The 22,081-nt window shown below is 31.3% G+C and overlaps 4 protein-coding genes across 5 annotated transcripts in view; 2 read left to right on the forward strand and 2 right to left on the reverse strand.

The window, feature by feature from the left end:
- The window catches only part of LOC124530473, a 28,947-nt gene extending 24,300 nt beyond the window's left edge, over nucleotides 1–4,647 (forward strand). For both annotated transcript variants that reach the window (XM_047104654.1, XM_047104655.1), the window contains exons 3-5: nucleotides 930–1,095; nucleotides 2,669–2,790; nucleotides 2,927–4,647. In XM_047104654.1, the coding sequence (XP_046960610.1) occupies nucleotides 930–1,095; nucleotides 2,669–2,790; nucleotides 2,927–3,661 (1,023 nt within the window). In that variant the 3' untranslated portion in view covers nucleotides 3,662–4,647. The remainder of the gene's footprint in view (nucleotides 1–929; nucleotides 1,096–2,668; nucleotides 2,791–2,926) is intronic.
- A 7,523-nt stretch (nucleotides 4,648–12,170) lies between these two features.
- Nucleotides 12,171–17,983, reverse strand: LOC124530733 (cytochrome P450 302a1, mitochondrial). Its single transcript, XM_047104993.1, has 8 exons — nucleotides 17,473–17,983; nucleotides 15,439–15,670; nucleotides 15,121–15,305; nucleotides 14,460–14,661; nucleotides 14,224–14,383; nucleotides 13,008–13,256; nucleotides 12,657–12,863; nucleotides 12,171–12,306 (listed from the first exon to the last, which is right to left on the reverse strand). The coding sequence occupies exons 1-8, from the start codon at nucleotides 17,657–17,659 to the stop codon at nucleotides 12,193–12,195; spliced, it is 1,536 nt and encodes a 511-aa protein (XP_046960949.1). The 5' UTR covers nucleotides 17,660–17,983; the 3' UTR covers nucleotides 12,171–12,192.
- A 290-nt stretch (nucleotides 17,984–18,273) lies between these two features.
- On the reverse strand, nucleotides 18,274–19,640 carry LOC124530656 (probable tRNA N6-adenosine threonylcarbamoyltransferase, mitochondrial). The gene has a single exon (XM_047104906.1). It carries the CDS (start codon nucleotides 19,543–19,545, stop codon nucleotides 18,304–18,306), a length of 1,242 nt encoding a protein of 413 aa, XP_046960862.1. The 5' UTR covers nucleotides 19,546–19,640; the 3' UTR covers nucleotides 18,274–18,303.
- A 718-nt stretch (nucleotides 19,641–20,358) lies between these two features.
- LOC124530645 lies at nucleotides 20,359–21,653 on the forward strand. The gene is made up of 2 exons (XM_047104880.1): nucleotides 20,359–20,785; nucleotides 20,999–21,653. The coding sequence occupies exons 1-2, from the start codon at nucleotides 20,565–20,567 to the stop codon at nucleotides 21,360–21,362; spliced, it is 585 nt and encodes a 194-aa protein (XP_046960836.1). The 5' UTR covers nucleotides 20,359–20,564; the 3' UTR covers nucleotides 21,363–21,653.
- Nucleotides 21,654–22,081: the final 428 nt, after the last annotated feature.

Raw genomic sequence — 22,081 nt, forward strand, 5'->3', positions numbered from 1 at the left:
TTTCAGAAAAATAATTCACATGGATAAACCAAATACAACGTGAATCTTATTTAGATATTTGTTTAAAGGTTGCTTGTTTTACATTATTTATTTCAAAATTGAATTTATTTTTATAATGTATTTACATCTTATAAATATTATGATACGCACTTGTTTCGAGATTTAATTTATTGAGTTCGTTTTATAAGAAGATAATGAGACTATAGATAAAATTGTATTGGTGGCAATTAATTTTCAATAATTTAATTTTATTCCACTAAATTCCATTGCTTCATGCTGACCTTCGAGGCCTACTTAGCATCCATTGTTCAATAAAGTGCTGGTTCCGTGCGTCTCTAATTCGTGGCTTACCCATTGTTTTTTCACACAAGCCCGATTTTACGGGTAGTGCACATCGCGGGAAGACTGCACCCACAAGATCAAAATGTATGTATCTGCAAAATAAAACATATTTTTATTGAGATGTAAACATGTCATGTATATATAATAGGTGAACCTGCAGCTATACCAACACGAATTTTATAAAACACAAATATCTAACCTCCATTTTCCTCCTTGTAATAAAAGTCTAAGCCGTATAAGGAACTGTTTAGGTAATGTTTTTAGTCTCTGAAATTTCGTGATTAATTGAGTGAGTACCACTGAGTGGTATTTATGGGCTGATATACGACATATATTTATATTTAAACAATACCATAGTAGATGCAGAGTTTGCCAATTGGGTCGAACACATGAATCTTCGTATGTGTTTATAATTCATTTCGTGGTCAGCGTTTAAGGAAAAATCGTTAGGAAATCTACAATCCCTCTTAAAATGTAAAAGAATTAGTCCAGCAGTGAAATTTTAACAAGCCGTTACTTTCCTCTATTTTAATTAGATAAAAATATCTTATTGTTTAAATTTAAAAGTTTTTTTTTTTGTTTTTCAGATGTGCGCATACAGCGCACTAGCTGCTCTAGATGGTTACAGCGCGCAACAAGATCCCGATCAGTTCCATATACAAACAGATGAAGACGACGATCGGTATTTCCTTTACCAAACACACAACGGCCAGTATCGTAAAGAGCGACGACTCAAAGATGGTTCTGTAGTCGGTAAGATGATTTTTAATAAGACTATATAATTATGAAATAAAATTTAGATATTTGATTAAATAATCATCATCATTACATAGCATAAAAAAGTCGCTTACTGCTGTCTATCCCTATAAATACTAAGACGTTTAAACTTATGACAAATGATTTTATTGCATATTTTTTTATAAATAAAGTGATTCGAAAGGAAAGTTTTTATATATAATACATGGACAATATAGTAATGAAACACTAACAATTTTAGAAGTTTCTAATGTGATGTCATAAATAAACAAATTCTGTAGTATATTTAGTATCAGTATTGCACCCGTGCGAAGCCGGAGCGGGTCTCTAGTTAGATATAAAATAAACAGTATATCACCACTAATTAACACATAAGGTTACATGGCACAGGATTTGTTTAATAAATCACTGTAAAGAAAAAATATTAAGCATTACGGCCAGCTAACCTAAGCTTACGTTGAAGAATACTTAAATTAAATTATTTTTTTAGTAGGAAGTTTTTCCATTGTCGACGTCGCGCGCATCGAGCATATTGCACCCAATCATGCGCTACACTTAACAAATAACGCCCTGTAGTCAGCTCTTAAATAACAACCTACTCTATCGAATCATAAAATCTAAATATACTTTATTCGGACCTTAAACTTGCTGCGTCACCTCCGTCAGTGGTTTGTACGATCCTTAAACATATTATGCCTATCGTGCATTACATAAGTTGGTGAGAAGAACTGAGCGTTTCATTACGAAACCTATAAAGATATAATTTGTAACATTAGTAACATTAGCGAGAGAAAAGAATCGACCAACACAATTTAAAGACAACTAACATGACTACAGGCTCAAAATCTAATCTGAGATTGTTATATAACACAGGTGAGAGCTGCCAATAAAGGACCGTCCGTACTGCTCTACCCCTCCTTACTCACTCAACATTACTTACAGTTTTTATATCCTATGTATATAATATTCTAAATAAATAGGCTATCTTAACCAAAGAGATTTAATCAAATTGCACTGATAGATTCTTAGATCAATTAAATTAATACTTCAGCTTAGATGTAAAGCTATCACCGGTGTGATACTTATTGGTTACTCTTCCCCTATTAAAACAATAAAGTATGTTAGTAAAATATATACATAAGCATAATGGATTCAAAATACCAAAATAAGAAACAGCATTAAAGGAAATAAGTTCTAACAAGGTTTAATTTTTAAACTTATTTTTAACGATGTAATATTCTTTAATATCAGAAATATTTAATTATTTTATTATTACACATATAATGAATTAAAGTATTTTGTGTTAATTATTAATAACCCTTACTAAATTCTAAAATGTAATGACTCACGTACAAAGAAATTTAACTATCAGAACAATAAGTGGTTCAATAAGTGTTCACATGAATATAAAGTATTATCATTTCTTGATCAGTCGTTACATTAAGTTCGAACTTGATATTATCTTAAATGTCGGATTAATACCCACGTCCACGGTAGTCACACATAAGTCATACCAATGAGGCCAAAATCTGAATCATCGTACAACTAAGTCTGATAAATTTATTTCCAGGAACCACGGGCTGGGTGGGCGCTGATGGATTTTTAAGACTGCAAGACTACATTGCTGATGACCAAGGATACAGAATTTATAAGTCGAAGACTGTTTACGTGGGAGAAAACCGCCCGATAGGAGTATGAATTATTATTTACCAAATATTCAATAATATAAGAATTGTTTACGAAATATATATTTGAAAAATAAATATTTTATGTGGTCAACTTAATTTGAACTATGTATGCATATTAATAAATCAATGATTTGTTTCAGGAATCTCTTAAAATAGCAAAAACAGCACCAACTGATTCTGGTTTTAACATAACTCCAGCACCAGCCCCTCATCCTCCGCGAGGGACTCCACGCTTCAGTACGACAACTAAAGCCCCGCTTCTTCATTCTTCTACCCCAAGTTTACACAATTTTTACCCCACAGAAATATCCATTACTCCGCCACCTCTATCTTATTCGCGTCCAACTTCAACACCAAAAGTTAATGTGTCGCCGAACTCTATCGATTCATCGACACAATACGATTTTAAGCCAACTGTAACACCAATCACAGCTAGTGAAGCTTCTTCAACGCCGAATCCTTATAATTACGATGTATCGAACACTAATACGATCGACGGATATTATGCAAGTGATAGCACTCCTAATGGCCGTTTTGATGTCATCAATCCAAATTCCTATAGGCATGCAAATGACTGGAGCAGGAGACAAAAACCTGAAGTGCACCTGGGCGACGGTTACACTCCACAATTCCCAGGCTATGATGGTGTCGCCTTTAGAAGGAATGGATTCCGATACTATCTTCCTAAGCAGTATCATGAAGAAGAAACTCAAGATGCTGATGAAAGAACGGGTAGTTTTGGATATATAGATCCTTTCGGGATTCGTCGAGTAATATATTATAATACAGCGCCGGGCCAAGGGTTCCAAATTCGAAAAAACAACAGATATGTTGGCCATGACGCCACTCCCTACGACCCAAGACCTGCTAAGTGAATTTTATGTATAAATATTCAATGTGTTGTAGTTACCACATAGAGCAGTATTCTAATTTTAAATAATCTTCAAGTGATTGCTAGAGACAAAACGATTGATCTTCGAACGAAACCTCTTAGCCATATTATTGTTCATAAATTTAAGTTACTTAGTAGTCATAATTATAAATGAATAAATTTAATTTATTTTAGAATGACATATGGTTTCGCTAAATTAATAGAAAGATAATCGGACTAATAACAAGCTAAATAATTAATAGAATTCATAATTACTTGTGCCATGAACCGAAACTGACGGACAAAAAATACAATACCTACGCTACTAGTTACGAAAACATTTAGAAATACGAATATATTATTGGTGTTGTTTCTATAAGCAAAATTTACCGTAATATGTTGATATTTGTAATAAAATACTAAAAAGGATTTAGACTAGTAGTAGTAAGGCCGTATGAAGCGGGCATTGAACTTGACTTAATTTGTTATTTTCTTACGAATGAGTATTGCGTAGGCATATTATAGTCAAGCTCTACCGTTTAAGGACAAATCCTTAAATGTACAAAATGTATTTAAAATATAAAACTTTTTAAATTTATTTGTCATTCCTTTATTAAAGCTTTGTTATATATTTGTAAAGTATATTTAAGTATTTCTTTTTTCGTATTTAACTTGGTGACAGTACTTGCAGTGTTATAGCGAATGATTAGTCATTTCAACTATAAATGCTATTTGAATTAAAAATATATTTAATGACTTCTCGTTGCTATGACAATTTAGTGGGAAATATTTATAACACTTATTTAACTAGATAACCAAAAATAAAATATATTTATAATCACAAACCTAAATTTATTGTATACGTGTAATAACTTGTTATAATGATAATGTTATAAGTTTGTGATTTAAAACACAATTATATGATATTGTAATAATTAATTGGTAATTAATTATTACTATTTACAAATGTATTTATAATGACACTCCAATAAATATTTCTAATTTAACAAAATTTTGTTTTGATATATAAATAATAGTCGTCTTTAAATTCAATTCCTTTTCTAAAATGACAAGTAACAGCCTTTAAATGTCCCTTTAGGGACTTCTTTTTGAGGAGAAGGGGGCCTACTCCAAAAATGCGGGTTGGTACATATACATGTGGCAAAATTACATACAAATTAGACACATGTAGATTCCCACACGGTGTTATCCGTCATCGCTATCATGAAAATTCGACGATACTTGTCTGGCTAATCTTATGATAAGATGCACACGTACTAACGTCTCGGTCATCTCAGCCTATGTGTGTAATGATGCAGCTATTAAAATATTAAAAAAAATAAACCATTCAGTGTATGCCAGTGCCCCACTTATCCTGGGGAATAAGATGTATCCCGGCTAACTATAGACACAAGGTCTATAGTTAGCCGGGATACAACTGAGTATTTTTTTTATGTTATAGGTTGGCGGGCGAGCATATGGGCCACCTGATGGTAAGTGGTCACCATCACCCATAGACAATGACGCTGTAAGAATAAGAAATATTAACTATTCCTTACATCGTCAATGTGCCACCAACCTTAGGAACTAAGATGTTATGTCCCTTGTGCCTGTAGTTACACTGGCTCACTCACCCTTCAAACCGGAACACAACAATACTGAGTACTGCCATTTGGCGGTAGAATAACTGATGAGAGGGTGGTACCTACCCAGACGGGCTTGCACAAAGCCCTACCACCAAGTATAGTGTATTGCTGTTTGGCTACAATATGCCTCATAATCAAGTCCATCAGGGTGGGTATGGATGTTTCTTAGAGTTGTCTTAGCCCTACTATGAAGTAAACTATTATATAAGTGTAAATTTTATACATATTTGAGCTTTGTTTTTAAAATAAATATTCTAACATCAACGATGACTTCTGAATGTTCAAACAACAATGGACAAACTGTGCATTGTGCACAACGGTAGAAGATAAAATCTTACTCATGGATCACAATAATGACGATTACAGACAGATAATAACGATTAAATATTACAATTAAATTTCAAGCCTAAAATTTTCAATAATCAAGCAAATATCATTCACTTAAATTAGTGCCATATTGGTTTAATTAAGTAAGTAAGGAATTGAAAATAATTAACGTTTTAAAAATAATCTCATTTACATTAAGCGAGCATTAACCACGCTCATATCTTCTAATTGAAAGAGTTGCCTTCAACAACAGTTTTTTTTTTTGGCACAGTGATCACGAGCCTTCGACGACGATATTGAAGGTGTGACAAATTCCAAGAGGTTGACTCTTGACTAGTGAAGGTGAAACTTGGCCATGGTAATAAGTTTTTATTTTAGAAAATGTAATATATGGACACATGTTTTTCGGTAGAATTTAAAAAGCAAATCAATATAAACTTTATATTATAACCAAGCCTCGTTAGTTGAATGAACTGACATTTTGATCTCTAAGTTTAATATCCAACAATTCGCATTTTGTTAGCGTTCTCCTCATTAAGACAAAAATTCTTTGGGGCCTTTTGTTATTTTTATACTTGTTACAAATTATAATTTCCTAAATATATATATATATATATATAACAATTCGCATTTTATTAGCGTTCTCCTCATTAACACAAAAATTCTTTGGGGCCTTTTGTTATTTTTATACTTGTTACAAATTATAATTTCCTAAATATATATATATATATATATATATATATATATATATATATATATATATATGCTATCTCACCCAAAAGTATTTATTATATAATATAATGGAATAGCCGGTTACTAAAAAAAAGTGAATTAACGAATTAAATTTTTATTCTTCCCAAGCAATATGTCACTTTGTTATATATACAATTAGTAATCACCAATGCCCGGATATGGAACCTTTTGTATTGGAAATCGGAATGGTTGATAAACGTAAGGAGAAGGAGCATGTAGTTCAGGAGATATATTAGCAAACAAGCTATTTAAAAGGAATGACGTTGGAATCTTCCATTTGATGATAACACTTTTCTCAAATTTGGAATATTTATCATCACTCTCGTAACCACTCTCATCTTCGTCATCTGCCTCTAGAATCTCTATCTCTTCGTTCTCTATTCCTTCATCATCCGCCTCTTCAATCTCTACTTCTTCATCCTCTAATTCGTTATAAACTTGGTTGTGATCATTATTGTATTCATAAATGTCTTGTTCGTCCTTCCAATCGTCTTTATCTTTATCTTTTCCATTATATTCTCCTGACGATTGTACGTTAACAGAACCATGGAATCCAGATTCGTCTTTAACAACTTCTACATTGTTCAAATGCTCTTCTCCTTTTTCATTAATTTCATTCGAACTCGGAGAATAAGGGCCCGAAATAGTTGGAAGCGCAAGTGTTGACGCAACCAAACAAAGAACACCAAAGTACACACAATACATCTGGAAAAATATATTATATGAATAAAGAAATATTTATTGCATAGAATTATGACATTCAAAATTATTTTACGCATAAAATAAAGTTATTGGCAGTACGTACCTTTCCTCGCATTTCGTGTAATTAATTAATCCGAACAATATGCTGACTTTTATATATATTACCTTAATTATAAAACCAATTTTGTGATTGATTTTTAATGGGTAAGGAGAAATTAACGTAAAAGGAGAATTGCGTAAGCAATTCAATTCAATTACAAATAATTAATAATTATATACATTAATATGTTGCATCATAGAATCATCATTAGACATTATTATTATTCAATAAAATGACAATACTTACTTAGTTATGGAGAATTATAACAAGGAAAAATAAATAAAATGTAATATAGGTATCTGTCAATCAATAAAAAAAAACCTTTTTACGTACAATTTTTGCTTTTGCTCAGCAATTCTATTTATCTTGCTAATAAAACAAATAACTCTAAACAAGAAATATTTGTGATTTGAATGTAATTTTTTTTAACTACAAAATGTTTTGCGTGATGGTTATTATTTAAAACGACATAAATTATGAGGAATATGCCATATTACTAAAAACTAGTCATTTAGTCTTTATGTAAAGCGGAGGGACAGCTCCTGGCCCGCTAGGTTGAAAGAGACCGCACACGCAAACAGTTTGAGGGCCGTAGCCTTCTTCTATAAAATCCATCATAGTCCAGGAGGAGATGGTGAACCGGGAATTAAAAAGGGCCGTCCCGCTAGGTTCAGACGACATAAGCATCGCCTCTTAATTTACCACTTAAAGCTTTGGAACAAACAATGATAACAAGCCAGACTTGTTTCCACTTTTTATGTGATAGGTATTTGACACATCGTATTGTTTGCTGATTATATCTTACTACTTATTAAGGATCTCATGAAACAACCTAATAATGCCGGTCTTTAAAACGTATCACTCATACAAAATTGTTGCATTTCGCACAAACTGCGTTCTGTTGACCAAACATCATGTAAGAAAACGTAAATTATGCTATAACATTTTTAGGTATCGCTTTGAAAGAAACGTTGACAACCATTTTATGTAATACATGAAGGGGAAACGTAAACTAATAACATCTATTTTCCGACCCTGCAAAGGTCCTAACAAATAAATCCTATCTTTGGCACAGAATACTGCCATCTACTTACAACTTATTAATTGGGCCTATTAAAAAAATTAAAGTCATTTTAGTAACATAATTGATAAATAAGTTACTCGATACAAGATAATTATTGACTTATAGGCCAACTATATAAAAAAAAATTATGCATTCTAAGGTTCTAAATAAAATCTTTAAATCGTAATACTTATAACTCGCACTCGCGAAAAGCTCTTAGTTAGCTTGATTTATACCGACGCCTTCAACAATCGTTGATTGTCACATTATTCAAAGAAGTAAAATCTATATAGTTTTCAGATTATCGCACACAGAAGTAAAAACAGAAAAACGGAAAGACATTTAGTTTTGTAATAAATTAATCATTGTTGGTCGATGACTTGTCTGTTAATTTAATCCAAACTAGTCATTTAATTAATGTACCTTCTATTGACATGATCCTGATGATTTCTGTGATTTGACTTAAAGCATGTATGAAGTGACTGACGGCGGCTTCGTCAACAATATTACATGTATATCGATAATATTACCGTGCATTTTGAGAGCTGTTCAAGCCTGATATCATTCAGAAATGCTACATTTTTCGGTTAATATTGTAGACTGATGGCAAGCTCGTGGTGATAACGCCCATCTTATCGCGTAAGTTGTAATATAAAGCCTACCCAGGTGCATTTATCCGTAGGACTATCATAGTTAATACAACAAATTCGTGAATGTTCTTCTGAGTTATTTGAAGCTGTTGTGCACTGCCGTATCTATACCGTTTACAAATTATTTTTTATTATTTATTTTTATGAAATACCTATATGTCTATTGGTCAGTGTAGCAGTTAGTCTTACTTTCTAATATACACTTAAGATTTAACAAAATACCGATATTACGAGTTTATCCATTCTTCGGCAATCGCAGACAGTATTACAGATTTATATACAGGGTTATTGGTAACTCGACGTATATCCGTTAGGAAGTGATAGGGGTGACTATTTGCAATAATTTTAACCCCCATATGCATAATCCAAAAGTGAAAAATTTTTGAGTTATCACGTTTTTTAGTTTTTTTTTTTCAAAATTTGTCAAAAATGATCAGAAACTTATTCGTGATGATAATAGTAAGGATAGAATCCTGCATTATTAATTGTAGAACATGCTGTGTGTGCTGTGCTCTGTTATAGAGAGTCTCTCGGATTCGCTTATTAATACTTTATTTAGGCTATATTACAAAATGTCATATTTATAACTTAGCTATTGAACTATTTCTGTTTCTAAATTTTATTTTAAATTTGTATTATGTATGTCAGTTTAGTAAGCTAGTTTCTTTTCATTTGTTTTTATTTTTAGTTAATTTTAAAGAGCGACCTTTAGTACGAATTCGTTCATGTTCGAATACGAATGTCCACCAGCGCCCTTTCTGGTGATTTTATTTCGGTTGATTTGAAATAATTTCCTTTTTTTAAACATTTTTGGAAAGCTAAGAAAACGGTTATGATTTTAAAATAATCTGCAGGCCAAGTTTCATAAAGATTTTTTTAGTTTTTGAGGCATTTTTGAGGAATACAAATAAAAAAAATTGAAATAAATTTGTTTTCCGTCTCCCATTTTTAAATTTGGACCGATAATTATTATTTAAATATTGATAAATATCCAGTGTTAAATCGTTTTTATAAAACAAAAGAAAAAGTAGATTTTAATTGAAACTTTTTTTAAATAAATTTTTGAAGTTAAGAAAACTAAACTACATTAATTATATTTTTTTTTTCAAAAAGAAGAAGAAACAAAGCATAAAAGAATAATAATAATTTAAAGGCACATTTTATTATGTAAAAAACATATCTTGAATTTTTATAATGGGAATGAGTTATTGCTGTCTTTTGCAGTAGTTCCTATTTTAATATTGCTTTTTTTGTCTATATGGTCTTTTCTTTTCTATATTAATTTATAGTCGAGATATGCTACTTAATTGTTATTAAATATCAATGTCAATTGGAATGAATAAGGGCGAAATAGGTGCTAGCCGCTAACGACAAAATATGAAAGAAATTAAAAATAAATTATGTTTATTTTGTTAGTTCGTTTTACAAATGATAATTAACATAGCCCGGATATGGCACATTTTGTATTGGAAATCGGTATTTCTGATAAACATAAGGAGAAGGAGCTCGAAGTACAGGTGACACATTAGCAAACAAGCTATTAAATAAGAATGACGTTGGAACCTTCCATTTTATGATAACACTCTTTTCAAATTTCGAATATTTATCATCATTCTCTTCATTTCTGTCCTCTTCGTCATCTTCGACTTGACTCTGAATACCTTCTTCCTCATCGTATACATCTCCATCCTCTATCTCTCCAACTTCTTCTTTTTCTACCTCTTCATCGTCAACATCTTCATCCTCAACTTTAGAAACTTGGTTGTGGCCATTATTATACTCGTTATTTTCTTGTTCTTCCTTACAATCGTCTGTATCTTTATCTTTTCCATTATATTCTGACGATTGTACGTTAACAGAACCGTGGAACCCAGATTCGCCTTTAACAACTTCTACATTGTGCAAATGCTCTTCTCCTTTTTCATTAATTTCATTCGAACTCGTAGAATAAGGACCCGAAATAGTTGGAAGCGCAAGTGTTGACGCAACCAAACAAAGAACACCAAAGTACATACAATACATCTGGAAAAATAAATAATATTAATAAAGAAATATTTATTACGTAGAATTTATGACATTTAAAATTCAGTAAAATCATTTTTACGCATAAAATAAAGATATTAGATAATAGTACGTACCTTTCCTCGTATTTTGTGTAATTAATCTTCTGAACAATATTCTGCCTTTATATATATATTTATGATATTACCTTAATTATAAAACTAATTTTGTGATTGTTTATTAATGAGTTAAGGCATATTTCACTTATGCAATGCTTACTAAATGATAACAAAAATATTCCATTACATGTAATCAGTATTACCTGCATAGCGAATTGAATTAGCATCATTAGATAAATTATTTTTAATAACATCACAACATGTGTTAACATTCGAATAATTTGCTTAGGACTATTAAATATACATGAAAAAATACTGTAGAATGCCAATAAGATGAAAGTGCACCAATTGCACCCTTGTATCATAATATTCTTATTCCTTTTTAGCTTTCATAGAGAACTCGGACAGTGACAGAAAATATAAAATCCTTGCTTATAAAAAAAGTAGTTATGAGCACAAATTTTCAATAAATGTGATTTCGTATTGCGACAAACTCTTTAAGGTTATTTGGTTCTGTTTGCTCACAAAATAACTATGATCAACTCTTTCAATGCATTTTTAAATCTCATCTAATTAGATATGCGTATTGACTACAAAACTATATTGTATATACTTTAAGATTTAAATACTTTTAAGTTGGTTAGTTTGTTCGATTTTTAAGTTTGTAATTTAAATGGTCGCTAATACAATTATTTGTTATCTGATTTTATGTAGTTATAAATACGTTAAAAAAAACCCATTCATAATGCTATTTAGAAAGGCCATTTTATAATTCACAAATATTAAAGATTATAAGAATATGTAGGTACAACGAGAAAATATTAAAAAGCCTTGTATTTATGATATTCAAGATTTGTGAAAACAAAATCGCATTTTGGATATCTACGAATTTGTTACGGGATATTGGTAAGTAAAATAAGTAGATTTATAAGTAGTTTAGTAAAATACTTTTATATTAAAATGTTACTCAAGAAGTGACCGCAGCTTCTTATAATGCAGAGCAATCATTAAAAATACTTGTAATTCGTTAGCTTCCCGTATCTATTTAACACTAAAAATAAAGTTAATAGATAGGTAGTCGAACAATTTATCTGCACAATTCATAAAGAAATAAAAAACATATAATGTTTGAACGCTATATATTTTTTTGAATACATTTTGGTATGTCATATTATTATACATTTCTAGAAGTAAATGATAATGATATGGGTTTATCAGGCTTGTTAATCAATAGAGTCTGGACACCGAGATCACCTCCGATCCACTTTATTTTAAATTCCCGAATCAACTGCAACAACATAAGTAAGTTTAATTGAAGTCTAAGGTATTTGGCTTTTCACATAACCTTCTTATTTAGACTCTACTATCTTCTCATTACCACCATATTTTGAAATAAAAATAGTTATTACGTGTGGTCACGGGTAGACCTACCCGTGACCACGAACGCTGTAAAGTGCTCGAAACGTCGGGATGTCAAAAATAATTAATATACCGATTCAAATCCGTTATAACTAGTTTTATTTCAATGTATTACACATTGAAATAAATAAATCTCGAAAATTTAACACACCACCATATTTTTTCCAATTTAAAAATAAACTCAAAAAAAAATAATGTTTTAAATCTATTTTCTATTACCCGTATCAAAGTGATGCTGACGTTTTGTTCCGCAAGTCTCCGTGCTATGCACGACCGCGGTCCAAATCCAAAAGGGAGGCTAAGGAATGGGTGGATATTTTCGTAGTGGTCAGAGTTTCTAATCCAGCGCTCCGGCTTGAAACGCAAGGGATCGCGGACGTACTGAGGTAGACGGGATGCTATCATGTTCTGCATCACAACTACCGTCTGGAAAATCAAAATATTAATAAGTGGGTATTTATAAAAGTAAGTAAGTATTACTGTTGGCTTGTACTTTTTCTTAAGTGTTTTTTACTTAACCCCTTTGAATGAGAGAAAAACAAAGTTTTTAAAAAACAAACAAAGACTTACATCCTTGGGGATTAAATATCCTTTTAATATAACATCATCTTGTAACACTCGACCAACTCCAATTGCGACGGGGTTCAGACGTAGACTTTCTTTAACGCAACTCCTAAGATACACAGCTTTCGATAGTATTTCAGATGTAACTTCTGCATCTTTTTCAGGCATTAGCGAGAACAGTTCCTCGAATAATTTATTCTGACTTTCTGGATTTCGTGCTAAATGATATAAGGCAAAACTAGTTGTATACGAAGTCTATAACAAAAAAATAATTTAAATTAAAAATCTAGTCTATTAGTTTATTAGAATAGAAATAATATATCTGCAAATCAAAAGGTGGTTTTTAGGCTTTATTTGGGAAGCAAATTTATTGAAAGATCTAGAAATCTAAAATAAAATAAGTAGGTATTTAATTTAATCAGTATATTAGAAACCATATAAAAATCGACCAATATAAAACTAGAAATAAATGGAAATGATTAGAACAGAATAACTGCCTAAGCGGTCTTCCAAAAGGTTGCTTAGGCTATTATTCTCAGTCAATTTTGACTGACCTCTCCCTTTTCTTATCGTTAACAACACACGGAGACATTTAGGACATACCTACACCATTCTATAACATTGTAGAAGTACTGACATATTATTATCGTTCTGTGTATGTATTATGTGTGTGCAGCCGAAAATCTATAAAACCCAACGTGGGGCCAATAATAACGCTATTAATTACTATCTAGTCATTTTAATAATTGTTTCAATTTAAATAAAAAAATACTATTTGATGTGTCTAATAAATGTCCAATTACCAATACAATCATGTAAATAATTTATTAGATTAGTCAAGCGACCATCCAATTCATTCATTCATTCATCAATTGTTTTAAGTAGGTATATCACAACAGTAGTACCAAGTTGACTGAGCTGTCTCTATTAAGTTCTAAATCAGTAAGTAATTTTCATTCCGGTGTTAAAATTGAATAAGATACATAATATTATTACCGTAGTTATTGATATATACATTTTTATTTATATTTAAGAAAAAAGTTTTTTAGGTTATATGTTCCCAATTTGTCTACTACTATTATGCCTTCAAAATTAATTTGAACATGTAATCTCGACCGTACCAATCAATTTCTATCGTGTCTTCAGCATCGCACGTGACATTGGTGAAGTAATATGTGCCTGTTTGGCACAAACAAAAGCCACAAAAAAATAAAAAAGTTACCGTATCTATGGCTGCCATTAAAATATCCACCATAACTCCAGTAATATCCTTAAAATCGACGTTAGGTAGTTGAAGAAAAGAAGCCAACAGGGATTTGTCATCGTCATCCTTTTCTTTATCGTAAAAATGTATTCTATTTAACAATATATCGATAGATATTCTGTTTGGACCAAAGATTAACATATTAAATAAGTTTTAAACTCTGTGACGTCAAGCTATTTCACACAAAAACTTACTTTTCTAAGTACTCCTGAGACTCCGCGAGTTTTCTGTATAATGGTGTTTTAAAATATCTCCAAAATAATCCCTTATCAAGTTTCATAATACCGCTGTTAGAACCAAAGGCTGATTTAATAATTTTACTGCTTCGAGATTCTCGGTCTTGTTCATTCGGGGAGAAACTGTCAAAACGCTCATTAAAAGCAATAACACCAATCACTGTAAAAAATATTGTGTTTTTTTTAATTATTCCATTTTTAAGCTAATATAGTACATTTTTTAATTTAAAGAAAATATGAATATAGTATAATATCTGCCCGCGACTTCGTGCGCGACTGATATTAACAAAAATAAAATTGTAGTCAAAGTTACTTCTTATTACATCGGCTAATTGCCAGTGAAAGACCAATCAAACCAAAATCAATCCAATCGTTCCAGAGATTAGCCGAAACAAAGAGACACAGACAAAAACAATAAAAAAATATTTTGGTATATCTACCGTGTATACCGTGCATCTAGAAAAAAGCGGTTATTTTAATATTACAAACTGACACTCCAATTTTATATTATTAAAAGAATATGTAACTGAACTGTAGGCCTACAATAATGATCACCTCCCCTTAAGTACTTTTGAAATAAGATTTCCTTTACTTTCTTTAAAAATGATTAATTTTATACCTTCCAAGTTAAGGCGATTTAAGTATGGCAAAAAATCTTCAATGCAAGAAGTTCTACATTCCTTAACCCACATCACAAATTTCTTCGCAATATTATCAACATCATAAACATACTGTTTAGCGTTTTGAGGACTAGAAAAATTCTTTTGAAATGAACTTCGGATTCGACCCCATTCAGGACCGTTTCTGAAATATTATACGGAAGTAAATATTAGTATAATGTTTATTATTTGTGCCGAAATAGAAATATAAAAGTAAATACAAAGTCATATCATGTTGTATCTGTAAAGTATTTGAATAATGAAATATTGAATTATACGTGGAAAGAAGTCCGCCCGTATTGTATATTTCTGGTTTGCTAAGCCGATAATGTAGCATAGCAACATGACTCCGGCGGGCTGGATACCGTTCTTTTTGACGAAATACTGCTTCTATTAGTTCGGGCTCGTAAATATGTAGCAATCTCACACCAGGAACTTCCTTGACTAAGCCTCCGTATCTACGCCAATTGAGCAACGCAACATTGTCTAGCGCCTCCGCATCGTAGTCACCTATAAAAATAACTGGAGTTTTAATAAATACATCAAATTAAAAAGACCTACATTTCTTATATAGTTTTTTTTTTTTTAATTTATATTTAGAATTATTTAATTTACCTGTACAAGTTAAACCTACTACACATTTTTCACTTATTCTCAGCCGTTGAAGTAAATTAAACTATTTTCACTACTCATATACATTTGGTTGTTAAATAAAATTTAAAATAGTCAAAATCGTTTTAACATATAAACTTAAAAAAAAGGAAATAAACTCACTTCTCATTATAATGAGGCACCTAGGTTTTATATTCATCGGAAAAGCACAATTTTATTCATAGCAATGTAAAGTATTTCCAATTCTATCAAAACAAGAAAATCTATTTCATTACATAAATGAATATTGTTTGCGGTTCAAAATGGTAACCAATCCAAGAATTGAACCATTAGTAGCTTCTATTTTTGTTAACTTAGCCTTATCCTTACGATTCAAGTTTGCTTCATAAAAAGTTTTATCAAATTCAGTTCTTTTTATCAAATTAGATAAACGTGAAATCGTGTCAAACGGATAGACAATTAAAACTAGTAACTTCAGGTACATATCAACATATTATTAAAAGGTGAATATTTATCGTTGACCATTCTAAATTTTGTTTTTTTTTTTCGAACTGAGTACTGTAGTTGGCCCTATTGGCCCCTACAGCGTCACCGGGCGGGGTAGGCGAGCTGAACTACTCAAACCTAATGATGGGAGCCCACTGAAGGGCTCAGAATACGCGCATCCTAGGGTGCCTCCTGTGACGCCGGACCTCGGCTTAGGATGCCGTCGTCGGCTGCAGGGAGGAATAACGTGAGCATTCATCGTCGTACGCCTAGGCGCCGACGAGTCGGTAAATAAGAGGGACCTCGACCCCGCCGGCAGGGTCGGTTTGTGTTGTATGTACTTATTTGAGTAGAGTTGTCGGCAATGAGTCTGTCGACGGGATCGTATAGGACGTGCTTAGGACGACTACGGATCGGATAGGGTAACTCCAAGGTGCTGTACTTGCTCGCCTTGGATATCGGAAGATTTTGGGCGTCACCGGTTGAAATATAACGAGGAAACCTTATGCTCCTGGTGTCCTGTAATAGGCTATTTAACAATGCGAAAATAAAGTGTCAATTATTGTAATCAGTTAAATAATGAGTTTAAAAATGGTTATTTACTAACGACATTTGAAAACAATACGTGATTTATTCAAATTTCCATAAATAAAAATGCATTTTTTTAAACGTTTGTCACGTGAGACAAAACGCTCTTGATTGGCCGGCTTATGACGAAGTTACTTGTTTTTAGCCCTGCTTGCCTACTATAAGTACAACAGATTAAAATACAGGCAAGTGATGTCACCGACCCCATTGCAGCGCCATATTATCCAAGTATCGTGTTCGCGCGCTATTTAAATATGGAATTTTTAATATGATATTTTTCGGCAAATATGTACTAGAAATAAAAACATCAACTTTTACTGGGTTCCTTAACCTCTAAATAATAACTAAAATAAGAAAAAACCTTAATTACCTAAAGAAAAATTTACTTAATAATATAATATGGATTTTAAAAACCGGAGCAATGTAAACAAGTCCTTATAAGCAGAACGTCTTATTATTCTCGTCTCATACTGATTATATAAAATTCAGAGAGAGGTTATTTACGAAAAAAAATTATTAAAATATACAAAAAGGGGTAATCTGCAAAAATAACCGTTAATTCGATGTCAAAAGTTATAAAAAAAAAATATTATTTATGTAAATGTGTTACCATTGATGTTACTTACCTAAGTAAGGTAAATACTTGTACAATGTGCCAATAACAGGGTAACTTTTAGGACCTGGAATGTCTTCAAAACACAATAAATCATTTTGGTCTTTTTTATAAGTACCTTCCTGTCTGACAGAAGATAAGTAACGTTGAAGTAAATTTACTGTTTTAATTGTTTTTTCAATTATTAATGATTTCAACATTTTAATTTTTAAGATATTAAATACGAAATTTAATACGAAAAACACACTCTTATCCTTCGAGTAGTTACACGTTACTGACTAGCTTCAAGTTACAAAATACCTTCGTAAACAGATCAGATGCACATATTAAAAAGTATCCACAAAAACGTGTATCGCACACTTGGGAAGTTCCAGGTATGAATTACGTATTTATATAGTCATTTTTTTCTAAACAGATTGTATTATGCATTCTACTCTTAATTCGTTGAGTTGCGTCGTTTATTTCTTAAAGTCCAGGTTTTTCTTGAATGTATTGTAAAGTAAATGTGTGATATATATTACCCTATGTTAACATAAGTTCAGTTTTTATGTTTCAGCGCCCAGACAAGTCGAAAAGGAAAATAATAATCCATGCTTGAAACTAGGAAATTACATGCACAATAATAAATAAGTATACCTCTTTAAAGAAAAAAAATATTAATAACCTTTACTTTGAATTTTTTATAAAAAATTGCAATTACTTAACTCAAGTTCGTGGCTAAGCAATCTGAAAAAATTATATAGGTATTTTAGTATTTTGATATAGACTTTAAGAAAATAATTTAAAGGATTGAGGAATTATATAAATGTTTACATGTGTTGTATCTAGTTTATTTACCAATTTATTATAGATTTACTTTAATTTTAAACAATTTAGTTGGTATCCTTGCTTCAATAACTTTTTCAACAAGACTTGCACCCAATGGACTTTGAGCTTTTATATCTAAAGTCTTAAGATCAGTAACTATATCAATATTTCTCCGCCACTTTTCCAAACCATTCCATGCTATCATAACTCCATTATCAGTGCATAACTTTGGTGTGGGTCTGAAAATGGCATAATCTAATTCATTACACAGCATTGTAAGAGATTTAAAGATATAATTATTGCATGCCACACCACCAGATACAACAAGTTGTTTCTTATTATCTGGTATTAAATCATTTTTACTACAAAATTCTATAGCTCTCTGAGTCCTATGGATTAAATGTCTAGAAATAGCCATTAATGTTGCCGCACATAAGTCATTCACTTCTGGAATTAATTTATCAGCTTCCACATTGTGAACTTTTTCCTTTTTATGAAGTTGATACAACACAGATGTTTTAAGTCCATTGAAGCTAAAATTACAATCTTTATATTCTGCTAATGGGAGAGGTAATTTAAACATGTGTGGATTTGTTGCTTTTTTGGCGGCCATTTCAATTGCTTGTCCACCACACATTTGTGAATATTCAGGTACATTTCGTAATTTCATTCTTCTTGCAATTTTATCAAAGACCTCTCCAGGAGCACTATCCATACTCTCTCCTAATAACAAGAATTTGTTCACATCTTGAGCAACAGCTAGTAAACAGTGCCCACCTGATATAAGCAATGTTAAAAATGGAAATGGGACATCATATTCCTTTCGCACAACTAATGCATGTGCTTCCATGTGGTGAATTGGTATGATGGGCTTATTAAATTTTCTAGCCAAATGCTTTGCATATTTCATACCTATAGCAAGACTTAATGGAAGACCAGGTTGTAAAGTTACAGCAATAGCACTTATATCTGACATACTTATGTTAGCTGCTTGTAAAGTTTTATCAACAGTTGGTTCAATGTATTTTCTGTGTAGATCTTGAGCAACATCAGGAATAATTCCACCATTACGAAGATGCATTAAATTTTGAGATTTCAGAGTTTCCCCTAATACTTCACCATTATCACTGATAATAGCACAGCCTGTATCATCACAGGATGTTTCTATTCCAAGGAGACATGATAAATTTCGAGTAGTTCTTTTTAAGTGATTGTTGATGTTATATTTTGCTCTTCTAAATACTAAAGGAGTAAAACACTTATTCCTTAAATTAATCATTTTTATTAAATATAGCTATAGAAGAGGAGAAAATTATAATTTAGTATAAAACATATTTTTCAATATTTTAGTTATTGTGATAATAACATAATAATTATGTAAAACACTTTTAACATAAGGAGAGGAGGTTATAATAATAATTCATATTTAAATATTGACATTTGGCAATGACAAGATAACCGACTTGCTAGTTGCTATCGGAATTTTACTTACATAGAGGCAGCAGGAAAAAAAAAAGCAGAATCTATCTTAAGTATATTGTAAGTCGGAACCTAAGGATACCGCTCTTTTTAATTTTTGTAACTGACTTCGATATACTGGCTCTACAATTAGGAGTTTTTCTCATAAATGACAAAACTGAAGTGGAATAGTCCAATCGTTTGAACCTACCACATAAATTTTGTTTATTTACCATGTTTATTTAGCAAAAACATTGTAATTGGGTGGAAATAAATTTACTGTAAAATGACTTCAGGAATCAGGATACAAAAGTTTGAATCTTTGGTAAAAAGACATACCAAAAGACAAATTACGGATGAAGGATATGAAATTTTATTTAATAAACATACCTACCAACAAAAACTAAAAAAGCCTTATTCCATGCAAATATCCTGTGGGTTTCTTTGTCAATATAATTTTAATAGTGAGTTTAATTATAATTCAAATTGTTTCTTGTTCTTCAGAATTAAATTTATATTTTTCTATGTGTTCTTTTCAATATCCGTTTTACTAATTTTATATAAAATACTATATGAGTTGTTTGATTTCTGAATTTGATTCTAAAGTCAAAACTTTTGACGTAATCGATTAAATCAACAACATAATTGTCAATGTCAGATATCAAACTGATCTTGCGAAATTAAAATTATTCTTGAATGAATCTATGTATAATGGTGATAGTTAAATCGTACTTTAAATAACGTCACAAACATACAGTTGCCAAATAATGCTTAGCAACGTAACGTCGCTACGCTCGGCTCAAGTTTAATTATATTGAGCTACATAACCATTAGAGGAAGATGGAAATTATAGAAAGAATTTACCACAACCTAAAACGACAAGTTACTGCCTTACCGGTAACATTTTCGAAGACGGTGGAGACAGTGAATAAATCAATAATCCAAGCGAGAGTACCGCCGCTTACAAAAGAAAATGTATTATTTTATTATTTACCTATACAAGGTCTTGTTAGTTACACAACTTTATCAATAGGTGTAATGAACCCTCATCTCATGGTAAGGTACGTATGTAGTAGACGAGTGTCTTCTTACATTTTGATCTTGTGCCACAGTAAACAATAAAAATCAAGTAGAATAAAATAATCTGTCAAGTTACTTTTACTAGTTCTTTCCAAACTTTTAACTGTAACTGATAAACTTATAATAATTATTTTAAAATAATTAAAATATTAAATTACTGAGCATATTAAAAATGTATACTAATAATATTTCAGGCTATTCCCTCGTCGTGATATAACTGATGTTTTATTTCTCTCTGCTGGAGGAGGTGCTGGACTATGGTTGTGGGCACGTCCGCACATTGCTGCAGCGGCCCCTGCAAGACGGTTTTCATGGGCTTTCTTGGGAGGTTGTCTTTGGCCACTTGGTTCGATTTTCCTTTGGGCTATTTTGAGAAGCTCAATTGGTCAAAAACCAGTTCTTGGTACAATTCTTGGTGTATCAACTGGGGCAATGCTTACAAACATTGCCTTAGATTACTTTAATTATGTTGAGCTTATGTTTTGTGGGGAAGTTCGTCTGCCTGAAGACACTTACAGCCCTAACAGTGATGATGAAAAATATGACATTGATATCTAAATATAAAAACAAATTATAGGTCATGAAAATTGCAAGATTTAGTTGACTTACAGCAAAATTGGAGTTTTCACTAAATTATTCTTGATATAAGTATTACTTTGGATCTAAATAAAGTAAATGTACTGCTATTGTGAATGGTGTTTAAAGATTTTTTATGCTATTTCAGCCTATAGAAAGAAACCTTATTGTTATCCAAAACAAACGTAATGATGGTGAATGTTTGTGGGATGTATTGTTTAAGAATATTGTGATTTTGTGTATTTAACTGCTTTATTAAATTATTCCCTTTAATATTTTTTTTTACTTATATTCCTCTATAACGTTAGTTATTGAATATTTTTTAATCAATAAAAAAATATATATATTGTTTTTACTTAACTTAGAAAGGCAATTTGCATATATGGATTATACCAATATACATATCTAAAAATTATTCTTTTTCACAATTAAATACTTGTTTCAAAAAGATATAGCAGAAAAATATTTTTTCCAGAATTTCCTGTTTTTAGGAAAACATATCATCATTAATCAGTCTTTTAATGAACTTTGTTCAAGAACAAGGTCTTAAATCAGAGATCTTATTAAAATCTTAAACATCCACATCGGACCTATTGTAACCCCTATACTACCCAGATGCGAGTCTGGGTAGTATAGGCAAAGATGGATTTAGGCAAGCTATGCAAAGCCTAAATCAGGATGGATTTAGGCTTCGCATTAAT

Source organism: Vanessa cardui, chromosome 6 (assembly GCF_905220365.1).
Source record: "Vanessa cardui chromosome 6, ilVanCard2.1, whole genome shotgun sequence".
NCBI lineage: Eukaryota > Metazoa > Arthropoda > Insecta > Lepidoptera > Nymphalidae > Vanessa > Vanessa cardui.

Excerpts from the sequence above, each read along its gene's own strand:
- LOC124530733 (XM_047104993.1), bottom strand. The coding sequence starts at position 17,659 with ATGTTGAAATCATTAATAATTGAAAAAACAATTAAAACAGTAAATTTA. Across the intron at positions 12,864-13,007 it reads GATATTTAATCCCCAAGGAT|ACGGTAGTTGTGATGCAGAA; the intron begins GTAAGTCTTTGT and ends TTGATTTTCCAG. Across the intron at positions 12,307-12,656 it reads TCAGCATCACTTTGATACGG|TTGATTCGGGAATTTAAAAT; the intron begins GTAATAGAAAAT and ends ATGTTGTTGCAG.
- LOC124530645 (XM_047104880.1), top strand. The coding sequence starts at position 20,565 with ATGGAAATTATAGAAAGAATTTACCACAACCTAAAACGACAAGTTACT. Across the intron at positions 20,786-20,998 it reads AACCCTCATCTCATGGTAAG|GCTATTCCCTCGTCGTGATA; the intron begins GTACGTATGTAG and ends ATAATATTTCAG.
- LOC124530656 (XM_047104906.1), bottom strand. The coding sequence starts at position 19,545 with ATGATTAATTTAAGGAATAAGTGTTTTACTCCTTTAGTATTTAGAAGA.